General features: G+C 36.6%; 1 protein-coding gene across 3 annotated transcripts; it reads right to left on the bottom strand.

Annotated features, from left to right (window-relative positions):
* Window positions 1-1,142: 1,142 nt before the first annotated feature.
* Window positions 1,143-15,795, bottom strand: lnp1 (leukemia NUP98 fusion partner 1). Of its 3 annotated transcripts, none has more exons than XR_005279508.1 (5): window positions 15,266-15,795; window positions 8,787-9,020; window positions 5,709-5,807; window positions 5,161-5,441; window positions 1,143-2,956 (listed from the first exon to the last, which is right to left on the bottom strand). XR_005279508.1 is itself a non-coding variant. In XM_038271730.1 (5 exons), exons 1-4 carry the CDS (start codon window positions 15,449-15,451, stop codon window positions 5,274-5,276), a joined length of 687 nt encoding a protein of 228 aa, XP_038127658.1. In that variant the 5' UTR covers window positions 15,452-15,795; the 3' UTR covers window positions 1,143-2,956; window positions 5,257-5,273. The 3 variants fall into 3 exon arrangements, 2 of the variants coding, with proteins under 2 accessions (XP_038127658.1, XP_038127659.1); XM_038271730.1 differs by having other exon boundaries at window positions 5,257-5,441; XM_038271731.1 differs by lacking the exon at window positions 5,161-5,441.
* Between the last annotated feature and the right edge of the window lie 3,896 nt (window positions 15,796-19,691).

Below are 19,691 nucleotides of genomic sequence, written 5' to 3' on the forward strand. Positions count from 1 at the left end.
TGACTCACACGTTCATAATCATCCTCCGCAGGTTTGACGTGGTCACCAACCTGTGTTCTCTTCCTGCAGGGGTTCCTGTCTTTGCACCCTCGCTGTTCACTGCAGATACATTACTCTTAATAAACACAATATCAAACTGTCTATCTGCTTTGAAAACTGGGTCCTCTTTTCTGAACCTTAACAGTCACATTTTATTTGGCATCAGTAAATAATTATGAACTTTACAGATCATTTGAGTTATAACACATGTTGTAGGCTATTTTGCACAAAGGCGTGCCATGAAATTTTTGTCATATGGTGTGCCTTAGGTAGAAATAGTTTGGGAACCACTTCTCTATGCAGTGCTGTCTTTTTAATTTCCATTCCCAGCTCTACCTCCTACACCAAAATATGACAGCATGTATTTTGTGGCTTGTGTTTTCCCAGCCAAATGCAGAGATGCGCTGGCTGAACCTACGCAAAATTTGGACTGTAAAAAACAAACAAGGGTTAGATGGAAACAAAATAATGATTGTCCTCCAAAGTAATTCTTTATAGTTTAAGTTGAGCAATTGCTAAAGAGGGAACAAAATCCAGCACCGTCTACATATCATATAGATGATAAGATATAATTTTTGATTGCCAAACAGCACCTTTCTGTAGATGTAAACTCGTGTGAAAAAAATTGTGGGAGCCTATCAGTCCTTTAGCTGTTAGCTCATATTCGTTTTGTTGACACATGTAAATTAATGAAGGCTAAATTATTGATAACATCTTTAGCAGGTTTGGTTTGTTTCTCTCAGCAAGGTATGAGAGAGCTCTTTTATTCCATAGCTATTGTAGGATTTTAACACATTTGAATACTTCTTTTTAGATTTTATAAGGGCAGCGCTGTTATGATTATATGATAGGAGTGTACATGTAAATAAGATGAATGCAAATAAAAATTATAGACACTGACATTTATTTAAAAAAGAATAGTCTAATAAAGTTTCATAAGGTACAATGATGAAGTGGAGCTTTGTGAAGCTCGTTGAAGCACCTAGACATCAGTTCTTGGTGCTATATTATTAAACAGGATGCGTAAAATAAAATAAAAAAGAAATACTGATCTTGTTATATATATATATATATATATATGACATTTTTACTATACATATGTAAAGTGCTAATTTTCTAAAATCTTGATGCTTGCCTATCAAAATGAAAATGAAATTTAAGTTATGACATTTCTACTTTCTGTCACAAAAAATGAGGTATTACAATAAAGAAAAAGGACTGTGAGATATGAGGAAAGAAGAGTTATAACGAGACTGTAACAGCTGTAGCGATGACTGAAGATGAGGAAAACTATCTTAGCATAAGTGGAATTGATGCAGAAAAGGAAGCTACAAAGTCAGGGAATCCAGCCTATGCAACTGCACCTCCTGATATAGTTATTTTCTGTATAAATTCCACTGCAGAAATATTGAATAGAATTTAATAGAACAGAATCGAATAGAATAATCTATACAGGGTACAACAAAACTGAAATACAACTTCCTTTGGTGTACTTTGCAAACAGCATGAAAAGCAATAGTATAAGATAACAACAATGTAAACACTCATAAAAGTGACAGCTAAAATCATTCCATTATGATCATTTAGGTGTTTTTTTAATTGTTCTCTTTATTAATTTCTCTCTTATTTTGTAGAACATCTTTCTCAGTGAGCTTATACTTAAAATTGTCTTTCTTCCTTTGGAGAAAAGATGACAAAATAAAAATTTCAAAGGGTTTCTTTTATGTTTTGTTAACTCCTTGAGAGATTGAGAATTCCAGCCTGTCTCCTTTCTCTCTCATGTGAAATTTTCTAGCTCTGTCACTGGCTAAATAGGATCATTTTAGCAGCCTATAATTGCACATGCTTAAAATAGATGCACGATATACGCTAACATTTACTTTTACTGCGCACACAGTAAACATTGCATTAAGCAGTGAAGGGCACACAGTTGTCTTTAAAAGCTTAGAGATGATGGCAGACGTAGCTCTACATGTTAAGAAACTGCTTAGAAAGTTGGCGATGCCCATCATTTATTTTCTTAGTCCCACTAGCTACTCTGACCTGCGGCAAGCCGGTGCAGGTTGGACACACCCAACGCTCCTCTGCTGTTCCAGCTGGCTTTAAGGCTAAGGAAGGGAGGCAGTGTAGATTGGAAATTAGATTTGAAAAGTATTTGAAAGCCCCTTCTTGTGTCTAATGCAAAATATTAATTAATTAATTAAAAAAATACCCCTTTTTTATCTCTAAGGGATGTTTTTGGAATATATTGGTGAAATGTATGTTCTTATGATGGGAAATAATGGAATATTAATTTAGGGTTTTACGGATCTAATTGAACTGATTGTCAAGTGTTAATGCCTTTTTAATTTGTCTGTGGGTAACAATGAACAACAATAGAATAAAATATGCTGTTTTGAATTTATTATGCAACATTGTTGAGTTAAGCTGCATTATTAACACATCCAAATTAAAATGTTTCCGACTCAGTCCTCTGTTTTTAGAGATGTACGTTGAGGTGAAGCCTTAGCGAATTGGCATTCCTTTAGAAGTTTGTTTAAATACAACACTGCCTGTTGTCTGGAGCTGAGTTCCCTGGGCGTTTCCTTTAGTTATTATGTGAAGGTCAACGCTCAAACCCGAATCAAATCGAGCAGTTTGTCATTGTCTTCTCAGAGCTCAGTAATTGGTTGTATGTGATAAAGTCTGTCTGCATTTCTCCTGGAAGGTCCTTGTTGTTCTAAGACAAGAAGAAGGTCTAGAACAGGGTTGTCATGCACTGGAAGGAGTAATTGCAATGTGCTGGAGGTAAGATGCAGGCATTACATCCTCATGGGACAGTGGTACGAGACGAAGTACAGTAGAGAGGCCTCATCACCGAGATGTGGACACGGCATGTTGGGCATGTCTGTCTCATCCACAGCCACTGCTCCATGCACTGAAATACATCCCAAAACAGACAGTCAGCCACATTTAAATTACCGTACTATTACCTCCAATCTAACAAAGATGTGTTCTAAAGGTTATTCTGCACAATCAGGAATGAACCTGAGTGTAAGTGACATTACTGATATAATTCAAAGTGAGAAATTCAAACACATGATACCAGTGATGGTAGGGTTAGGGTTAGGTTAATCTTAACATCTGGGCTATAATAAAACAAGGTCAGCTTTTAAAAAGTTGCATTGTACAAGAACCTTTATATATTGATCTAGATATAAATATAATCTAAATATAAACACACAACCCAATATTTTATCTTCTTTATACATTTCTTTATAGCTAAAGTTGACAGACAAATTTTACACCACATATTGGAGCTTGCAAAAGTATACAACACTATAGGAACTGTTTCAGAGTAACTTTGGGAGAGCTACAGAGGGTAACGCTCAGGTGGGGGAATATGCTGGAGCGATAAGTTGTTCACACCACAAATCTTGCCTGTAAGAAAAAATGTAAAAAAAAAAAAAAAAACATCTTCGCTTTCATATGTATATTATTTTTTAAAGAATTTGTGTTGGTCTGTAACACAGTTCCCCTCCAAAATATTTATAATTTGGTGTAACATGACAAAATGTTAGGATTAGACAGTATGCATACTTTTGCAAAGAACACTAGAAGCTTAATGTTGAGAAAAATCACTTTTAATTACATTTAATTACATACAGTCATAAAAGAAGTTATAGTCTTTGGACCAGAGTCTGACAAAGTACCTGATTAGTCAGTTACAGTTTTTGGATGGGATTAAATTTATCTCAGATAATAAAGTAAAAATCCTTAGTGTTATTTTTGATCAGGTCCTGTCATTTACATCCCACATGAGGTTTCTAGAATTCCCTTCTTTGATCTGTGAATTGTGATTGTAATTCTTTACTATCAGGAAGTCCACAAAATGTAGTTAAAAGCCTTCAGCTGATCTAAAATGCTGCAGCCAGAGTTCTAACGAAAATTAAAAAGAAAGATCATATCTCTCCTATCCTGACTTCTCTTCTTTGGCTTCCTGTTAAATGCAGAATAGAATTTAAAATCCTCTTTCTCACATATAAAGCCTTAAATGGCCAAGCTCCATCTGATATCAGAGATCTGATTGTTCCTTCTGTACCTAATCAAGCACTTCGCTCTCAATCTGCAGGTTTACTAGTGGTTCCTAGAATTTCTAAAAGTAGAATGGGAGGCAGATCTTTTAGTTATCAGGCTCCTCTCCTGTGGAACCAACTACCAGTTTTAGTCCGTGAGGCAGACACCCTGTCTACTTTTAAGGCTAGGCTTAAAACTTTCCTTTTTGATAAAGCTTATAGTTAGAGTGGCTCAGGTTATCCCGAGCTATCTCTATAGTTATACTGCTATAGGCTTAGACTTCTGGAGGACATAGGGACCCCCATTTCATCATTCTATCTCTATTCTCCCACTCTGCATTTGTTAGTTCAACCTCTAACGTTCTGCTCTCTCTGCTATTTCTCATAGTAGCTTCATCTGGTTTGTTCTTGTTTGGCTGTGACTCCATCCTGGAGAGAAATATCAGCTGTGCTGCTGCTACCATCAACACCTTTGTTTATACATGGTCGAGATAAGCCTGTTATACAGTGTAGTCCTGTTTCTCTGACTATGACTGGCTCGATGTGCTCCCTTTCATCCTCTGAAATTGGAGGTGGCTGGACGGTGCCGCCTGTGAATCTGGTTGACAGTTGCCTTTTATATCTGTGCTTCTTTCTGTATCTCTGCTTCTGTCTCCTTAAACCCCAGTCAGCCTCAGCAGATTGCCGCTCACAGTGAGTCTGGTTTAGCTGGAGGTCTCCTCATGTTAAAAGGGAGCTTTTCCTCTCTACTGTCGCTACAAGCATGCTTGGCTTGAGGGACTGCCTTTGAGTCAATGAGTTGATGCAATCAAATGCTTTTTATTAGAAATAAAACTTCGAATCAGTTTGACCGTATGGTCTGGTTGAATTGTCTCTATAAAGTGCATTGAGATTACATGTGTCCTGAAATGACCCGTTACAAATAAACTGAAGTGAATAAAAACTAGGTCATATTCTGATCATCAAAAACCCTTTATGAAAAATTCAAATATTTAAAATTCTATCTTTTTAGTCTTTCACTATGGGGAGCAAAACACCAAAATCTGAGCAAACCAAGAGAACTTACAGGGCAGTTTTCAGGAAACCACACTGTTGTTTATGACAAAGGAGGAATCTTGATGTTCGGAGAAAACATTTAAAATAGTTTGTTTAAAGATGGCACCCTTGTACTGAGAGGTCTCAGCGATGTCTTCGCAAGGAAAGCTGACGCTGTGGGGTGTGCAGATCCCTTGTTGGGAAAATGGATCCATCTGCAGAGTTTCGTCGCTCATCCGAGAGCCTCCTGAACATACAAGCTGCGGTGTCGCTTCTTCTGCGTGGCACACTCTGCTCTAACATCCGGGTTTCCTTAGGCACCAACCAAAAGGAGGCATCAGATTTAGCTGAGGTTGAGGGTCAACAGATTGTGAAGACTCTCCATGCATTTCTAGTCATTGCAGGTCTTTGTTCTTTGCTACAGGGTTGTTGTTTTCATACCAGGCCCCATCATGCATGTGCAGGAATTAGATGACTCCTTGTACCATAGATCTGATTTCTGGCATGCTGGGAATGTAATGTGAATGCACCACAGACAGGAAGCATGCACTAAAGATCTAAACCAAATCAGCTTCCTACCTCTTTGTGGAAGCGATGTGTGCACTGTAGTTCTTGAAGTCTCTCTCCACTTTTACACAGATCTTCATGACAATTCAGGAACACCTTGTCTTTATCGCTCTACAAAACGTAGAGAAAAAGACGATTTTCAGTCTCAATATCAACATTATTTTGTTTCTCTCTCTGTCATAAAGCTGTCAAATTAGTCAATCATTCAGTTAGAATGTTGCTGTTCTGTTGTGTTTTCTTTTGGATCGTTTTACATGATCTTTTCTTATTAAAATACATAGCCTCAATGTGTGCATATGTGACTCCAAAAACCTTATATATAGATAATTTATATATAAATGATCAATATTAGCTTACGAGCTGTACCATGTGTACCTCATAATACTAAATACAGTGGCTTTAAACTGTTAACCGATAATATCATGGATTTCTCAGTCCTCCGAGCCCAATATTTTAAAATTCCTACAGCAAACTTCAGCATCATTAAGCAAATACAAGGAGGATGTTACTGATGTACGGGCAAACTATAATGAGATATGTAAGGGGTTCAATCTGCAAGGAAAGGCTGCATTTTAGTGCACAAGAGAGGGTAAGAAATTCATGACCCTTAGAAGTTTTACATTTTGACACTTTGCAAAAAAGTATATGTACTTGCTTTGGGTTTTATCTGATATAATAATATTAAACAGTCAGAGACTTTAGAGGGAAAGCAAGGGGTTTTCTTTAGGGGGATATCTCTCTCAGCTTTCAACATCATGGATCAAAATGAACTTTCATTATACTGTATCTATTGGAAACCATTCCATTATAACCCTTCCTTTAGGTTTTGGGTTGTTGTATTGCCATAAGGTGAACCTCTGTCCCCGTTTCAAGCACTCAGCAGACTCTAAAAGGTTTACTTCTCTAAATATCATATAATAGGCTCCCTCAATCCTCCAAATAACTCTGACCAGCTTCCATGTCCATGCTTAAGAAAAACACGACAGCTGGTACCCCATGTATAGAGATTTTTAGGGCAAAAACAACTGATAAATGCTTTCTCTTGCAACTCTTCCACAAAATCCAGGCGTATGGAGTTTACTACTATTATTTCCTCTTTTATAAGGAATCTATATTTATCCTTCAGTGTTACATTGATGTCCAGATCACTAACCTATTCTCTCCTTTCTTTATAGGTCTGGGTAAGGTAGATTGCCATTTCTTATTATGTTTACAGCTGTGCTTTGCTGGAATGATAGCTCAAAAAGAAGCTCAAATGTTTATAACTTTTTACCAGATTTTTCTACTCTATTTCTATGTCATAAAGATGTTTGTTCATTAATATCGTTTAAGATTTGTTCTGAAATCAAATTACACATGATAAGGTCACTTCTGAGAACTGGTTGCAGAGAATATCTTGGGAAGTATTGGAGTAAAGTAGCTAAACACAAAAGCCCATCTTCCTTTTTTAACAGTAAATCTTTTTGAAAGTTGTGTATTATTCTCCAAAAACTATATATCCATTTGCAATGCCTTCAAAGGTATTGCACTGACCACTGACCAAACATTGAAATCCACCTAACGTCGTATAGGGGAATCGCAAGGAAAGCTTCACTATGCCCTCAGTCCAGTAGGTGGCACTATTAAAGAACCAAAACATCAAACAACCACAGTTGGAGCAACAAAGTGTGTCCTTTTATACCATTTGGTGGGAGCAAAGTGTGGAATCGAGTCCTGCCGTCAATGTGAAGTGACACAGGGAAATTACTTTTAGCCCTATAGTGTGAAATGCCACTAGGTATGAGGTTAAGAGGGGACTAATGTCGAAGATCTGTATCTGTGCTACCATCTTCTAGAAAGAACACTCTGGAACAGTCTTCCAACCAGACAACCCAATAAAAGTCTATGGATAGCCAAGAGTTCTGACCTCCATCAACATGTGGAGGATCAGCTCAGACCACTTTCCCCACACAGAATGAGACACAACACCTCTGAAGGGGCTTCGTACAAGCATTACAACATGTACCCAGGGCCCTATGGGACCAAAAGGGTTTGCACATTTATGTTTTTATTACATTTGCCATCATAATCACAGCAGTGTCTTCAAATTAAACCTCTAGTTGTGATATTTTTCTAGCCTGGGTGCCATTCCGAACTTAGTCCCGCCCACAAGGTTTGAGGTCGGGAAGTTCGGTCTGGCTCTGCTCCATAGTAGCGCGAGTATGGTCGCCCACTCTCTGGCGATCCAATCAAATTGTCAGGGCGGGCTTTATACGATGATGGACAGATGATCAACAGTAACGTAATCAACCACGTGACCAAAGCGCGCTTGGGCGACAACAACAATGGCTGCCGCTGGAGAGTTGAGGTGAGTAGATTCTGCTATTAGGTCTGTTCTAGAAGATATCGACAGCAAATAGATTTTAAAAGAGTAAAAGAGAAACGCGATCACGGCTCATCTTCTTATTCTAGGCGCGCAACTGCACGCTTTGATTTTTGTTGACAACAACTATGCCTGGCTTAACATACGTCACGCACTCCGTTGCTCTTATTGGTTGTAGGTCTATCCAATTGAGTGCAGAGGCATTTTTTTTCCTGGTCCGTTCAAAACACGCCCCATAATCACAGCTCTGTGGAGCAGTATCAGACTCATATTCTGACTAGAATTGAGTAGGACTACGTCAGGCTAATATTTTTCCTCCTTTTGACCTCAGCTTAACTTTCTTCACTAATAAGTGAACTTTCAAAGGGTTGATGAATGAAACCTCCTATTGGTTTGACATGTTTTAATAAAATAATACAATGCAGAATACAGTTGATGAATGAATTATTTGGCTTTTAGCGTTTTTAGCAGCATCCAATTTTTTTTTCAAATGGTTTTTAAAAGATAACGCTGAAAGATTTTGCCACTTTTGGCTCTGCAGACGGAAACTTCTCTGTTATGTCATACAGATTTTACATCTCTGTTTGGCTGCGTGAACATCTCAGGCATCCCACCTTAATGCCGTCTAAGTTTTCCTTAATTCCTACAGGCTTTACCTAAAGCAACTAAGCAAGAAGTTGAATAATGATCTATAAAAAAATCCAAACTAAGTGGTAAAAAAAACTCACCAGTGACATGGTTCTCTTTTCATTGAGGCACAGCCTTCTCTGGAAGGACTCTGTGATCTCTGGGATGGGTGTGATGCGGCTCTCTGGGATAGCCGTGTTGGGCCGGCTTTCATCCGAGGAGATCCTATGTACCCTCTGATGGGGCCTTACCTCCCCCTTCTCCTCCCTCCTTTTAGGAATGGCCGCCTTGGACGCTGTGTGGATCCTGTTCAGCTTCATGGCATCTAACTGTGTCTGTACATAGCAGAGAAACAAGAAAATTGGAGTCATTGTAGGGTTTTTATTCTTTCTACTGCAAATGCAGAGAGCAATGAGAAGGTGGAACAGAATAAAGGGGATAATCACACTACAACCTTCATCCTTAGGTAACACCAACTAAATATAGCTTACCTCTTGACTCAGTTTGGCCAATTAATTTAATTAGCTGTAATCTGAAAAAGAAAGTACTTCTTAAAGTGATGTAAGGGGAATCTTCTGTCTGAGAATGTTTGTCTTACATCATAAGCATTTAACAGCACCAGTCTTTTTCTACTATGTTATGTAAGAGCAGGAATTCTGTAATACATTTAAATACAGAGGTGACAAAAGTATTCAAAATCTTTAGCTTAGTCAAAGTACAAATAGGTGTGCAAAAAAAAAGTGAAAGAACCTATTAAACTTGTTTGCTTGAGTTACAGTTAAAACATTGCAGATTCTACATTATACTTAAGTTTAAGTAAAATTACGTTTTTATTTTTTTAACAGTGTCCTGTCTGGCAATGTGGCAATAAAAATAATTGTCTTGATACCAAAAAGGGACCAACAGATTTAGCTTTCACAAGTGGAACAGTATGGCTAACGCCAAAGAGTTCCGCTTGATTTATAAGTATCAATAGCTTTATTATAATTCATGCAGGGAGTTTTACAGAATATATGGACACTGCAATGGGAAAGTAGAACAGGAAAGGAAAAACAGGAAAAAAGGAGAAAGGATGAAAGAAAGAGGAGATAAAAGGGAGACAATGATAAAAAATCTTCAGTCTGCTTGATCATCTGCAAAGAGATGTAAAAAAGAAAAGCACAACCAACAGATATAGTATAAGAGACACAATAAAGTAGCACCTTGATTCTATCGCTGAAGTATATGTAGTATTATTTAAGCTGACATGTTTACTGTGGTAGCTGAAAATAAGAATATGGGCTTTCTGTATGGAAATGAATCTCTAAGTACCTGGAACCAAGCACCTGAAGTTGAGGGAGTGCACTTGTGCATGTAAAGTTTATCCAAAGGGAAAATGCTCAATAGTGGTTGTGAAGAGCCCAAGACCCCCCCCCCCCCCAGAGCACCGAGGCAATTGCCGGGTGACCCAAAACCCCAGATGCCCAGAGGGAACCCCAGAGTAAGGGCGTCCAAAATGGGAGCCAACCCAGGAAATCTGCCCCCTACCAGACATCGCAATGCCGAACCCCCCAGGATCCACCCCGAAGTGGAACAGGCCATGGTCCCAAGGCACCCGAGGCCCCAGGGGCGACCCGCCCCCTGGCAGGAGCCCTGACCAGGCCCCGAGGGACAAACCCCCGCGAAGCAGCGGCCAGTAATGAGCACCACTAATGCGAAGGCGAGCCAAAGTGCCGGCAAGTGGAGAGGGCCAGGACAGGGGGAATGGGCTCCACACTTAGCGGAGACTTGAGATGTTCTTGGGAGGGGGATCAGTTCAGACTGGAACCTGACAAGTAAACAGCAGAGAAAGAAAGAAAAAAACATACATAGTCTCAATCACACCTTCCCACCCTAGTGCCCCCACTCGCAACACACAGACTCTTCAAAAAAATAAAATATAAACAGCATACATACATTTGCACACAACACTCATATCCAATAATCCCAGGACCGAGGACCCTGTGCCGGGATGACCGGATAACCCAATAGGTGAACCCTGGGTTCACCTACTAGGTCAATGGCTTTGTTTTTGCCTTAAATAATACAGAATTCTTTTATAAACTTTTTTCTTCCTTTAACAAAACAAAAAATAAGTTGGATGCACAGGAAAGTTATTATTCTCTTATTTTACCACTTTGTTGGTTGACAAAAAAAATAATGACTCAGTCTGTTTTATTCTATTCTAAAATAAAATTTCAGATAGGATAATATAGATTCGAAGTGAACAAAAGTAGTTGATATTTTTTGCTTTCACAGCATTAAAGTTGAATATGGCTTTAAATTTGAAACAGATCATGATAAATACGAGGTGTTATAAACATGCATAGAAGTAATGAGACAGATTTGAAAAAGGATTAGAAAGTACTGATATCTTTGCTCAAATTTAGGTTAGTAAAAGTAAAATGTAAAAGTAAAAATGCTTCTTGAGTATAGTAACAAAAACGTGCATTTCATTTCACTACACAATAATGTTTGAGTGTTTTCAATATAAGTGTTCCATGTACCAATCTTTGCTTTGTTGACAGGTTATCGATACATGTCAAAGAACTACAGTCTATGAATTCATAACCAGAGAGATAAAATATTGCATTGCTAATGCCATACCATGTTGTAGAGTCCTCTTCTAAATTTGTATTCATGTCTATCTAAATGTGAGCTTCTACATTGTCAGATAATCCATGCGTAGAAACAATACAGAAGCTTTAACTCTTGCAAGAGAAATATTTGATTAAAAAACATAATAAAAAAAAGTATGAATAACCATATATTTTTGAAATATTGTTTGCTCTGCAGAGTGTCAGGATTAATCGACTGCAGGAAATAGAAGGAAGGCCCAGATGAATGCTTATTTTGTTTTTTTTGTTTTTTTATTATTTGCTGAACTACCTTTGGGTTTGCTTGAAGCTTAAACAGAGCGAGGCGTTTGCTCTTATTTTAGCCTTTATGGAGCCATGATCTCCTTATACTGAGCTGGGTTTAAGATTATAAGGTTGTTATTCTCTGTCCCCACCTGCTTTTGGCTATGGTTATGTGAGATCACCAGCTCTTTTTTAATGAAAAGCTCCTCAAATAAAGATAATTTCTGTGAATAATTCCATACTGGAAAGTCTAAAAGTTTGAACTGTAAAAGAATGTTTAGATATACAGTGTATTGGACATTTAGAATATACATGCATTTAGAACTGTTTAAAACCTTCACCAAAAGTCCTCTTTAATAAAATTAGGGACATTAAATCCCATGAGATATATGGGATCAGAAGGTCATCGGTTAATAGGCTAGAGGTCAGACATAGACAATATTTCCTTTATCAGTTTTGACAAAAAAAAATGGCAGATCAAATGATGAAGCATATTCAAATATTTTCTTCCTATATAAGAAATGCATTAGAACTACGAACCAAACCCATTTTTAGAGTAGCAGCTAATCCCATGTCTTCCAAGGAACTCTGTTTGGTTTTAAAAACCGATATGTCATGTAAAAAATACTGTCAAAATTAATTGTCTCTATTCAAAATGACCCGTATCAAGAATGAAAAAGACCTGCGGCATGCTTTATTTCTATCCTTTATGTGTTAAACTGTTAAAGGATTAAATAACTGTAATCAGTCAAAGCCCATATGACCTCATCCAACCTTAAAATTAAATTGGAAATCATTATCAGCTATAATACAGGGTCATCTCATTCTCATACATTTATCTATACTGCATTTCACTTTTACAATTCTCAGTATTTAACATGGGTGGTTATAGATATGGGCCAACAGGGCTCAGTGCACCTTTAGACCTGGTCCTGACCCCTGTTATAACTAACTATACTAAAGACATAGTACTTTTAATATAACATAATACTAAATTTATTATAAATGTACGAGGGTGTGCACTAGAAGAGAAACTGCATTTTTTTGGTGTGAATTGTTTTAATTTTACAATGATGTAAAAATTGAATTGTCGCACTTTTAGCTTTGGTCATATTGAGGTAGAGTTATATTTTTCTGCTATATCTAAGGATTGCACGGTAAAAAATTGCTCTTTGGTTAACTTGATATTTCAAACGATGAACTATTGCCCTGTTTTTTGTTTAATTGTTTTGCTCGGTGGCCCCATGGGAAAAAATGGCTCCACCCTCATCCGCCTGGTGAACTTGGTCTAGAACCACCACTGGTATTTAATTTCAACCAGTTTATTTATGTATTTATTAATTTTTTACTATTTATGGTTCAGGTTTAGCTAAGGAAAAGTTGCTTTAAATTCTGTGGAAAACAGAGCTACATTAGCCTACATCATCAGGCTGGATGGCAACTGGAACGAGGCGACAGCATCACACAGTCCTATATTTTGAGTCAATGTGAATAAGAGCAGAGAAGTTAAATAGAAACTTTCACACTAATATATGCCCATTATTTACATATGTTACTGAAATGTGCTAATCGAGGCTAATCAAATGTGCTAGGCTAATCAAGCCAAATATGCTTTTGCAATTTCACCATATTTCATATTAATTTTTCATTTTAGGGGAAAAAACGCTAAAAAATGTGAATGAATTCAATAAATCTTTATTGAAGGAGTCAGTAATTTGCTGACTTAAAAGAATGTCAACATTTAATTTTGTACAATGACTGCCCAAATACACACCTCCCTATGTAAAAAAAAAAAAAAACATTAGTTAAAGTACATTTGAAAATTCAAATCAGTTCAAATTTTTTTATTAATCCCAAATGGAAATTTTATTTAAGTCTGATTTTTTTTAAAAAGAGAGAGATTTATTCATGCAATAAATTAACTGGTTGCTCGTTGGTTTGAAAACTGTTCAGATAAAATGTTCTTCTATTTTTTGTTTTTTAATTTTAGTAGATTTAATGTTTAATTACTGCCATCCAGTGTTAGCCAGAATGTTCCTCTTATAAACACAGACCAAAACTCTATCTTTGCTTATTTATGCATTAATTTAGATTTTAATTAATAAATGGCACACCTTTCCTAAACCTCTTAAGCTCTACAGCTTTTTTTAAGGTTTCTGCTCGAAAATGACATATCCAAAATAAATAGAGTATATCTTTGCATCTACAAGGTCTATTTGAGTAATTTTGGTGTCATAATAAAGGGAACACCTGGGACTTTTGTTCAAGTGTGTAAGTATCAGTATTTATGTCACTAACCCAGAGTAAATTAAGATGGAACACAAGAAAGAATGACATATTTCACTTCCACCTAAAAAACAAACTCACTTTTTCAATGAATATCTCTTTAAAATGATGCAGATGGAGGTAAATATCTATATCCAAGCTTGCACATTGCATAGCTCTGACGTTATATACATTTTGATATTTAAACCTCAACATGCTTGGTGTTTGGGTTGTGTTTGGTGTATGTTAAAATGACTTATATGTGCTTGTAGCAGAGTTCCTCCTGTTTAGTTTGATGTATGGTTTGGCTACATTGGTACACAATTAGTGCAGCATTGTGCATCTTTTGCAGCAGTGAACTCCAAGGTCCCCCTATTGGGGGACCTTGGAGTTCAAGAGGTTAAGCCAATTTTAACCTTAATTCTTTATTTTCAAAACATTTCTTTTCATTGCTGTAACTCTGACAGTATCGAACAACATGTTGTTCAGGGTCCTCCTCTCACATTGAGTGTGACTGTGATCCATTCAAAACGGTTCACTGAAGTAAATGTGTTTAGTCTGAGTTGGTATGTTTACAATGTTCTTTAATGCAAAGCCGGATCTGAAATTTCCATATAAGTTTAATAGCATGCAGTAAAATCAGAGTTATGTTATCTTGGTTATGTAGAAGACTAGGGTAAAAAACATTTAATAATTCTAATAATATCAGATACACAATTTATCTGCAATCATGAGACTCAGAGGACAGATCGATATCACTTCTGGGTTGATTATGTCCTGGTTGTGAGTTTAAAAACAGTGAGATATGCTTTGTGTTTGATGCTAACTGCTATTGCAAATACAAGGCAAAATACTAGTTTATAAAATGCCTATTACTGCCCACAGTACAGTACTATAGCACCAATGCAAGAACTTGCCTGATTTTGAATTTTAGTAAGAAACCATTAATATCACTAGGTATCTGCTCTTAAATTAAATTCTCATTAATTTTGGTATTCTTTTCATTTTATTTAGTGTGCTGATATTTTTTAAAATGATTGTGTTCTGATCCTGGGGTTGATGGATGAGCTCTGCTTTCGCAGTGGAACTTAGGACGCATTATTCATGTTTACGTTCAAGGTTGCAGGAGAAATTAGCAAAAGGGTGATTATATTATGCTAATGGTACAAACAGGCTTCACTCGCATCAACATCTCAGCTTCCCTCACTATCTTTTGCAGGAACCTTTTGTCTGCTGAGCTGTACTTTTTCTAACAAGAGTGATATAAAACATTTAAAGTCAAATTGAGGTCACAACCTAAAGCAAGCATATAACAGTGATAAAAGGACATAAATCTCATTCTGGGATTAAATAGCACAGTTTGAAATCATTTTTTTCATTTTGTTCAATTAAAACTAAGTGCAATGCATGCATCCAGGTACACAGGCAGTTCTTACCACAGTGGGGAGTGATGCTCTCCGATCAACTTGTGTTTTCGAAGGCCGTCTGAAACTGCGTTTCCTTTCTCTGGAATGTCCAGAATCTGATCCGTGACCCCAGTAACTACTCATCCAGTTAGTGAAGTTCCCATCATCATCTTCGTCGTTTTCCATCACGATAGCAGGCAGCAGTCTGAGGGACATGATCAGCGGCCGTGCAAACAGACAGCCTCTTGGCTCAGCAAGTCTAGCAGGACCGATTCAAATGAGATCCCAGCTCACTGGTGCAGAAAGACCACTAACTTAGCTGACCCACTAAGTTATGCCACACAAAACTGTCCCACAGGGTAAGGGTAACTTCTATTAGAGGCCACTAGTGCCTCTGGAAGCTTTCGTCGTTGTTATTTCTGGATAATCCAAAAATAAACAGCAGAGCTTTTACTCAAGTCTTTAAATAAGAGAATCCTCTGTAATCTAATTACCTTTGCTGGCAGAGAGCTTTAAAAAAGGAAACACTGACGACGCTGAGTAACAGCTAGTATTTTTTTTGTCAGTGGGTGGCTGATGCGGCCTCGGCTTTAAATCTTTCCATTACAGTGGCGGGCCTGCGGGTAAACAGCTGAAACTTCAATTTGCCCATACTTTCCACTCGCAGACTGCATCAAACCTGTCAATAATTATGGAGTGCTCGTATCTCTGTCTCCCACAGCGCATGCAGGGCCCGGGGGCTGCCTGTGTCATACAGGACTAACAGGGACAATGTCTCTTCAGAATGAACAATTACAGCTGGATGACAGACTCCCATGCAACAGTTTTGACAAGATCTATACTTTTTTCACTTTAGCTCAATGTGCTCGGAGGGTTTTAGAAACAATTTCCACCTGACAATACACAATTGAAATAAATAAAGAGCAGCTTTAAAGTCATCAGGTCTACAATCAACAGACATAAAAGATTTTTTTCCAGTAGAAGCACTATCATAAACAAAAAAAATGAATGAAAGGGAAAAAATCTGAGAACCTTCTGAAGATTTTTCTTTAATAAACCTTGAAAAATACCCTTAAAGTCCTTTTAAGAGACACCGCAGGTCGTATTTATCAAGCTCTTCACTGTAAGTGCACAAAATTGGTACATGATGGGTGCAAACATATTTGATCTAGAATATGTCAGGCAGAGATATGCTAAATGTGGTTTTCAACTAATAAAAGGGAACCTGGTGCTGATTTCCATTGAAGGACTCATTCTGTACATTGCATAGCCTTTAGTGACGTTCATGCCCTCTATCATTAGAATGCCAGGATTTGTCACAATTTCTTGTGGATTTAATGATTAGTCAACTGAGAACAGAGGCAGATAATCCAAAAATCCTAATATGAAAACAAAGTCCAGAAACAAACAGGAAACCAGGAATCCAAAATCAAAAAATCAAAACAAGAAAACAAGTCAAGACGAACCAGAAACCATGGGGTCATCAGGGGGAATCGCTATCACAAGGAGGAAGTTTGACGAGGACCCAGCAAAGAAGAACCGAACAGAGAGGGTATTTAAGGGGGACTGAGACAAAGAGAGAACTAACGAGTAGATTGGGAACAGGTGTACATAGAGCAGAACAGAAAAGGAGCTAGGGAAAAAGGAGAGCACAAGAGGGCAACAAATAAAAACCTAGAAAACTGAAAATAACCAGAAAACATAACAAAATAAGAATTAAACTACCAAGTCTATAAAACATGGAGCAGAGTAAAACTGAAAACTCAAAAGAAAAAATATAACAGAGCCAAGACTGAAACAGTAACTAAGAATTAACCAGAGAACACAACAAAATAAAAATTAAACCACTTAAACTAGAAAACAAGAAGTAAAGCAAAACTGAACACTAGAAAGAAAACATAACAGAACCAAGACTAAGACAGTTACTGAAAAAAAAACAAAGTACACAATAAACTAAGAATTAAACCTTAAAAAAACTAGAAAACAAAAAGCAAAGCAAAACTGAACATCCAAAAGAAAAACATAACAGAACCAGAACTCTAACAGGATTATTTCTTAAAGTGAACCATAGGAAAGCATGGAGGGTTTAATAGTGAATACCACTTTTATGACTTCAGTTACCTGTGGAGATTGTGTCACTTGAAAAAAACGGAAAATGATTAATAGACGTAATAGATGTAAATGGCATTTTCTGTGTTTAAATGGCTGTAAAACTGATGGTTTTTGTGAAACAAAAATGAAATTTGTTGCCTTAAAGTCTATAAATTATTGTTTAATTTAATCTAGTAAAAATCCAGCTGTTTTTTGAAAGCCGTTAAAGACCATCAGTGAAACCAAAAAAAAATTATGGAGTCGAAGAAGCTTTTTCAATTAAAAAGTTTCTTGGATGGGAAGCGAAAGGTCTTCAAACTTGAAAACAAAGTCCAGTGGATTGCTTTTAATTTTCTTTTTTTTTGAATGACTATGACCTGAATGACTGAGTATCTTCACCAACTATCCGTGAAACTAAGCTGAAAGCAGGAGAAAGGGGAAAATTCATCAAAAAGCATCCATGGTAATTCAATTTAATTTAAAAATACTTTAATAATCCCAAAGGACATTTAAATGTTGCAGTAACTCATACATTATTTTTTCAAACAGGAGTTCTAAGTGTTGATAGTTGTAGGCTTTTATGCCTTTTGGCACCATGTCTCTCCCACAATGTTTACATTTGATCACTGCTGCACTTTATGAATGGAAATTTTCTTCTCACTGCTAAGCTGCTGCTCTTTTACTGTCGGAAAGCTGGATAAATGAAATTTTGTTTTGTATACACTGTGTAGGAAAATACTAACAGAAAACTAGACAAAAGATCTGTCAAACTTAACACAATGGAAATAAGTAAATACATAAAACTATATTGATTATAAATAAACAACATGGTTAATTGATGTTAACACATCTGAAAATCAAAACCAAAAGAGGTAATGATCAATTAATGAACAAGTAAGGTTCTTACAAAACCCTACTTACTCAGCTGTTTTTTAGCAACCCTGGAAATAAATAAGTAATTACTTCTATACATATACAGCATCAATATGCTGACATATGCAATATGCCTTTAAGTTTGCATGAATCCCAAGTATTTAAATAAGATATGGAAAGCTTTGACCAAAAAATGCTTGTTTTTAAGTCCTTACAGATGATTAAAGTGATGTAATTTAACATAAATCAAGAATTGTCCTCTCTCCAAATGAAGGGATCTTCTTGGGAAACAAATGTATCCATAAAATACTCCTTAAAAAGAGCCTATAAAGCCTTACGGTCCACCTGTATTGTGACAAAGTAAACTAAATTCTAGATCATTTCTTTCAGAAGTTGATTAAAATATGGACTGGGAGTAAATGGATTAACATCTTTAACTTCTTTCTTTCAGTGAAAATCTCATTATTCCTGTTCTAGAAATTAAAGTGAATGGAGATAAGGAGGTAGAATTCCTTTCCCTTTACGTGGGAGAAACATAATCTGGCCCGGAAAATCTGAATTGCTCATTCAGTTAGAACAAAACGCCTCTGAGCTGAGACTGCAGACATCTAAATATAGGACCAAGCACCTATAAAAGAGGATTTTTTTCCCCTACATTATCTTTATTTCCAACGTGACTCTAGGAGAGCAGGACTAGTCAGGGCATGTAGGCTGATGAGACATGCTGGATCCCTCCAAAACCTCCAGTAAGCATCAAGATTACAGTAATCTGCTTTTATATCAAAGATGGAAGTCAGTTACAGTCAAACTGAGCAGCAATGGGTTCTCACACAAACTAGAAATAAATGAAAACATATATGTCTTCAAACCTTCTTTTACCTGAATATGCCTAGCATTCAAATCACCTAATAATGATTGAATTAAGTTTTTTTTAACAGATGGACCACATGGTGATATTAAACTGCAGATCAATGAAGTATAAATCCTTCTTTTAATAGATTTTATGAATATTGAACAAATAAACATCATACTCGTGAACAGATATAAATCTGTAAAATAACTTGAAACCAGAAGCTTTATGAGCATGAAAGTTATATATATATATATATATATATATATATATATATATATATATATATATATATATATATATATATATATATATATATATACACTATATATTTGCACACACAGTCATGTTGTTGCAACAAAAAATGTAATGGTATTTTATGTGAAGAAAACCTGGCTTCAAAATATTTTGAGGTATCTTTATTATTCCCTCTTTATTTGGATACCCCTAAATAAAATCTAGGGCAAACAGTTGTCTTACTTTTTCCCCGTAATTGGGTAAATGGAATTCATCTATATGTTACCTAATCTCAGAATAGGTAACATTAGTAAACCGTCTCGTTAAAACCTCATAAAAATCCAGAGGTGCTCGACGTGGTGCCGCAGCTGTGCTGTGGTCCCTATTCATGCATTCCACAATTCT

The sequence above is a fragment of the Cyprinodon tularosa genome, unplaced genomic scaffold (assembly GCF_016077235.1).
Source record: "Cyprinodon tularosa strain WSP-4 unplaced genomic scaffold, ASM1607723v1 ctg808, whole genome shotgun sequence".
Taxonomy (NCBI): Eukaryota; Metazoa; Chordata; class Actinopteri; order Cyprinodontiformes; family Cyprinodontidae; genus Cyprinodon; species Cyprinodon tularosa.

Excerpts from the sequence above, each read along its gene's own strand:
- lnp1 (XM_038271730.1), bottom strand. The coding sequence starts at position 15,451 with ATGTCCCTCAGACTGCTGCCTGCTATCGTGATGGAAAACGACGAAGAT. Across the intron at positions 9,021-15,265 it reads GAGCATCACTCCCCACTGTG|ACACAGTTAGATGCCATGAA; the intron begins GTAAGAACTGCC and ends TGCTATGTACAG. Across the intron at positions 5,442-5,708 it reads CACATCGCTTCCACAAAGAG|GAAACCCGGATGTTAGAGCA; the intron begins GTAGGAAGCTGA and ends TTGGTGCCTAAG.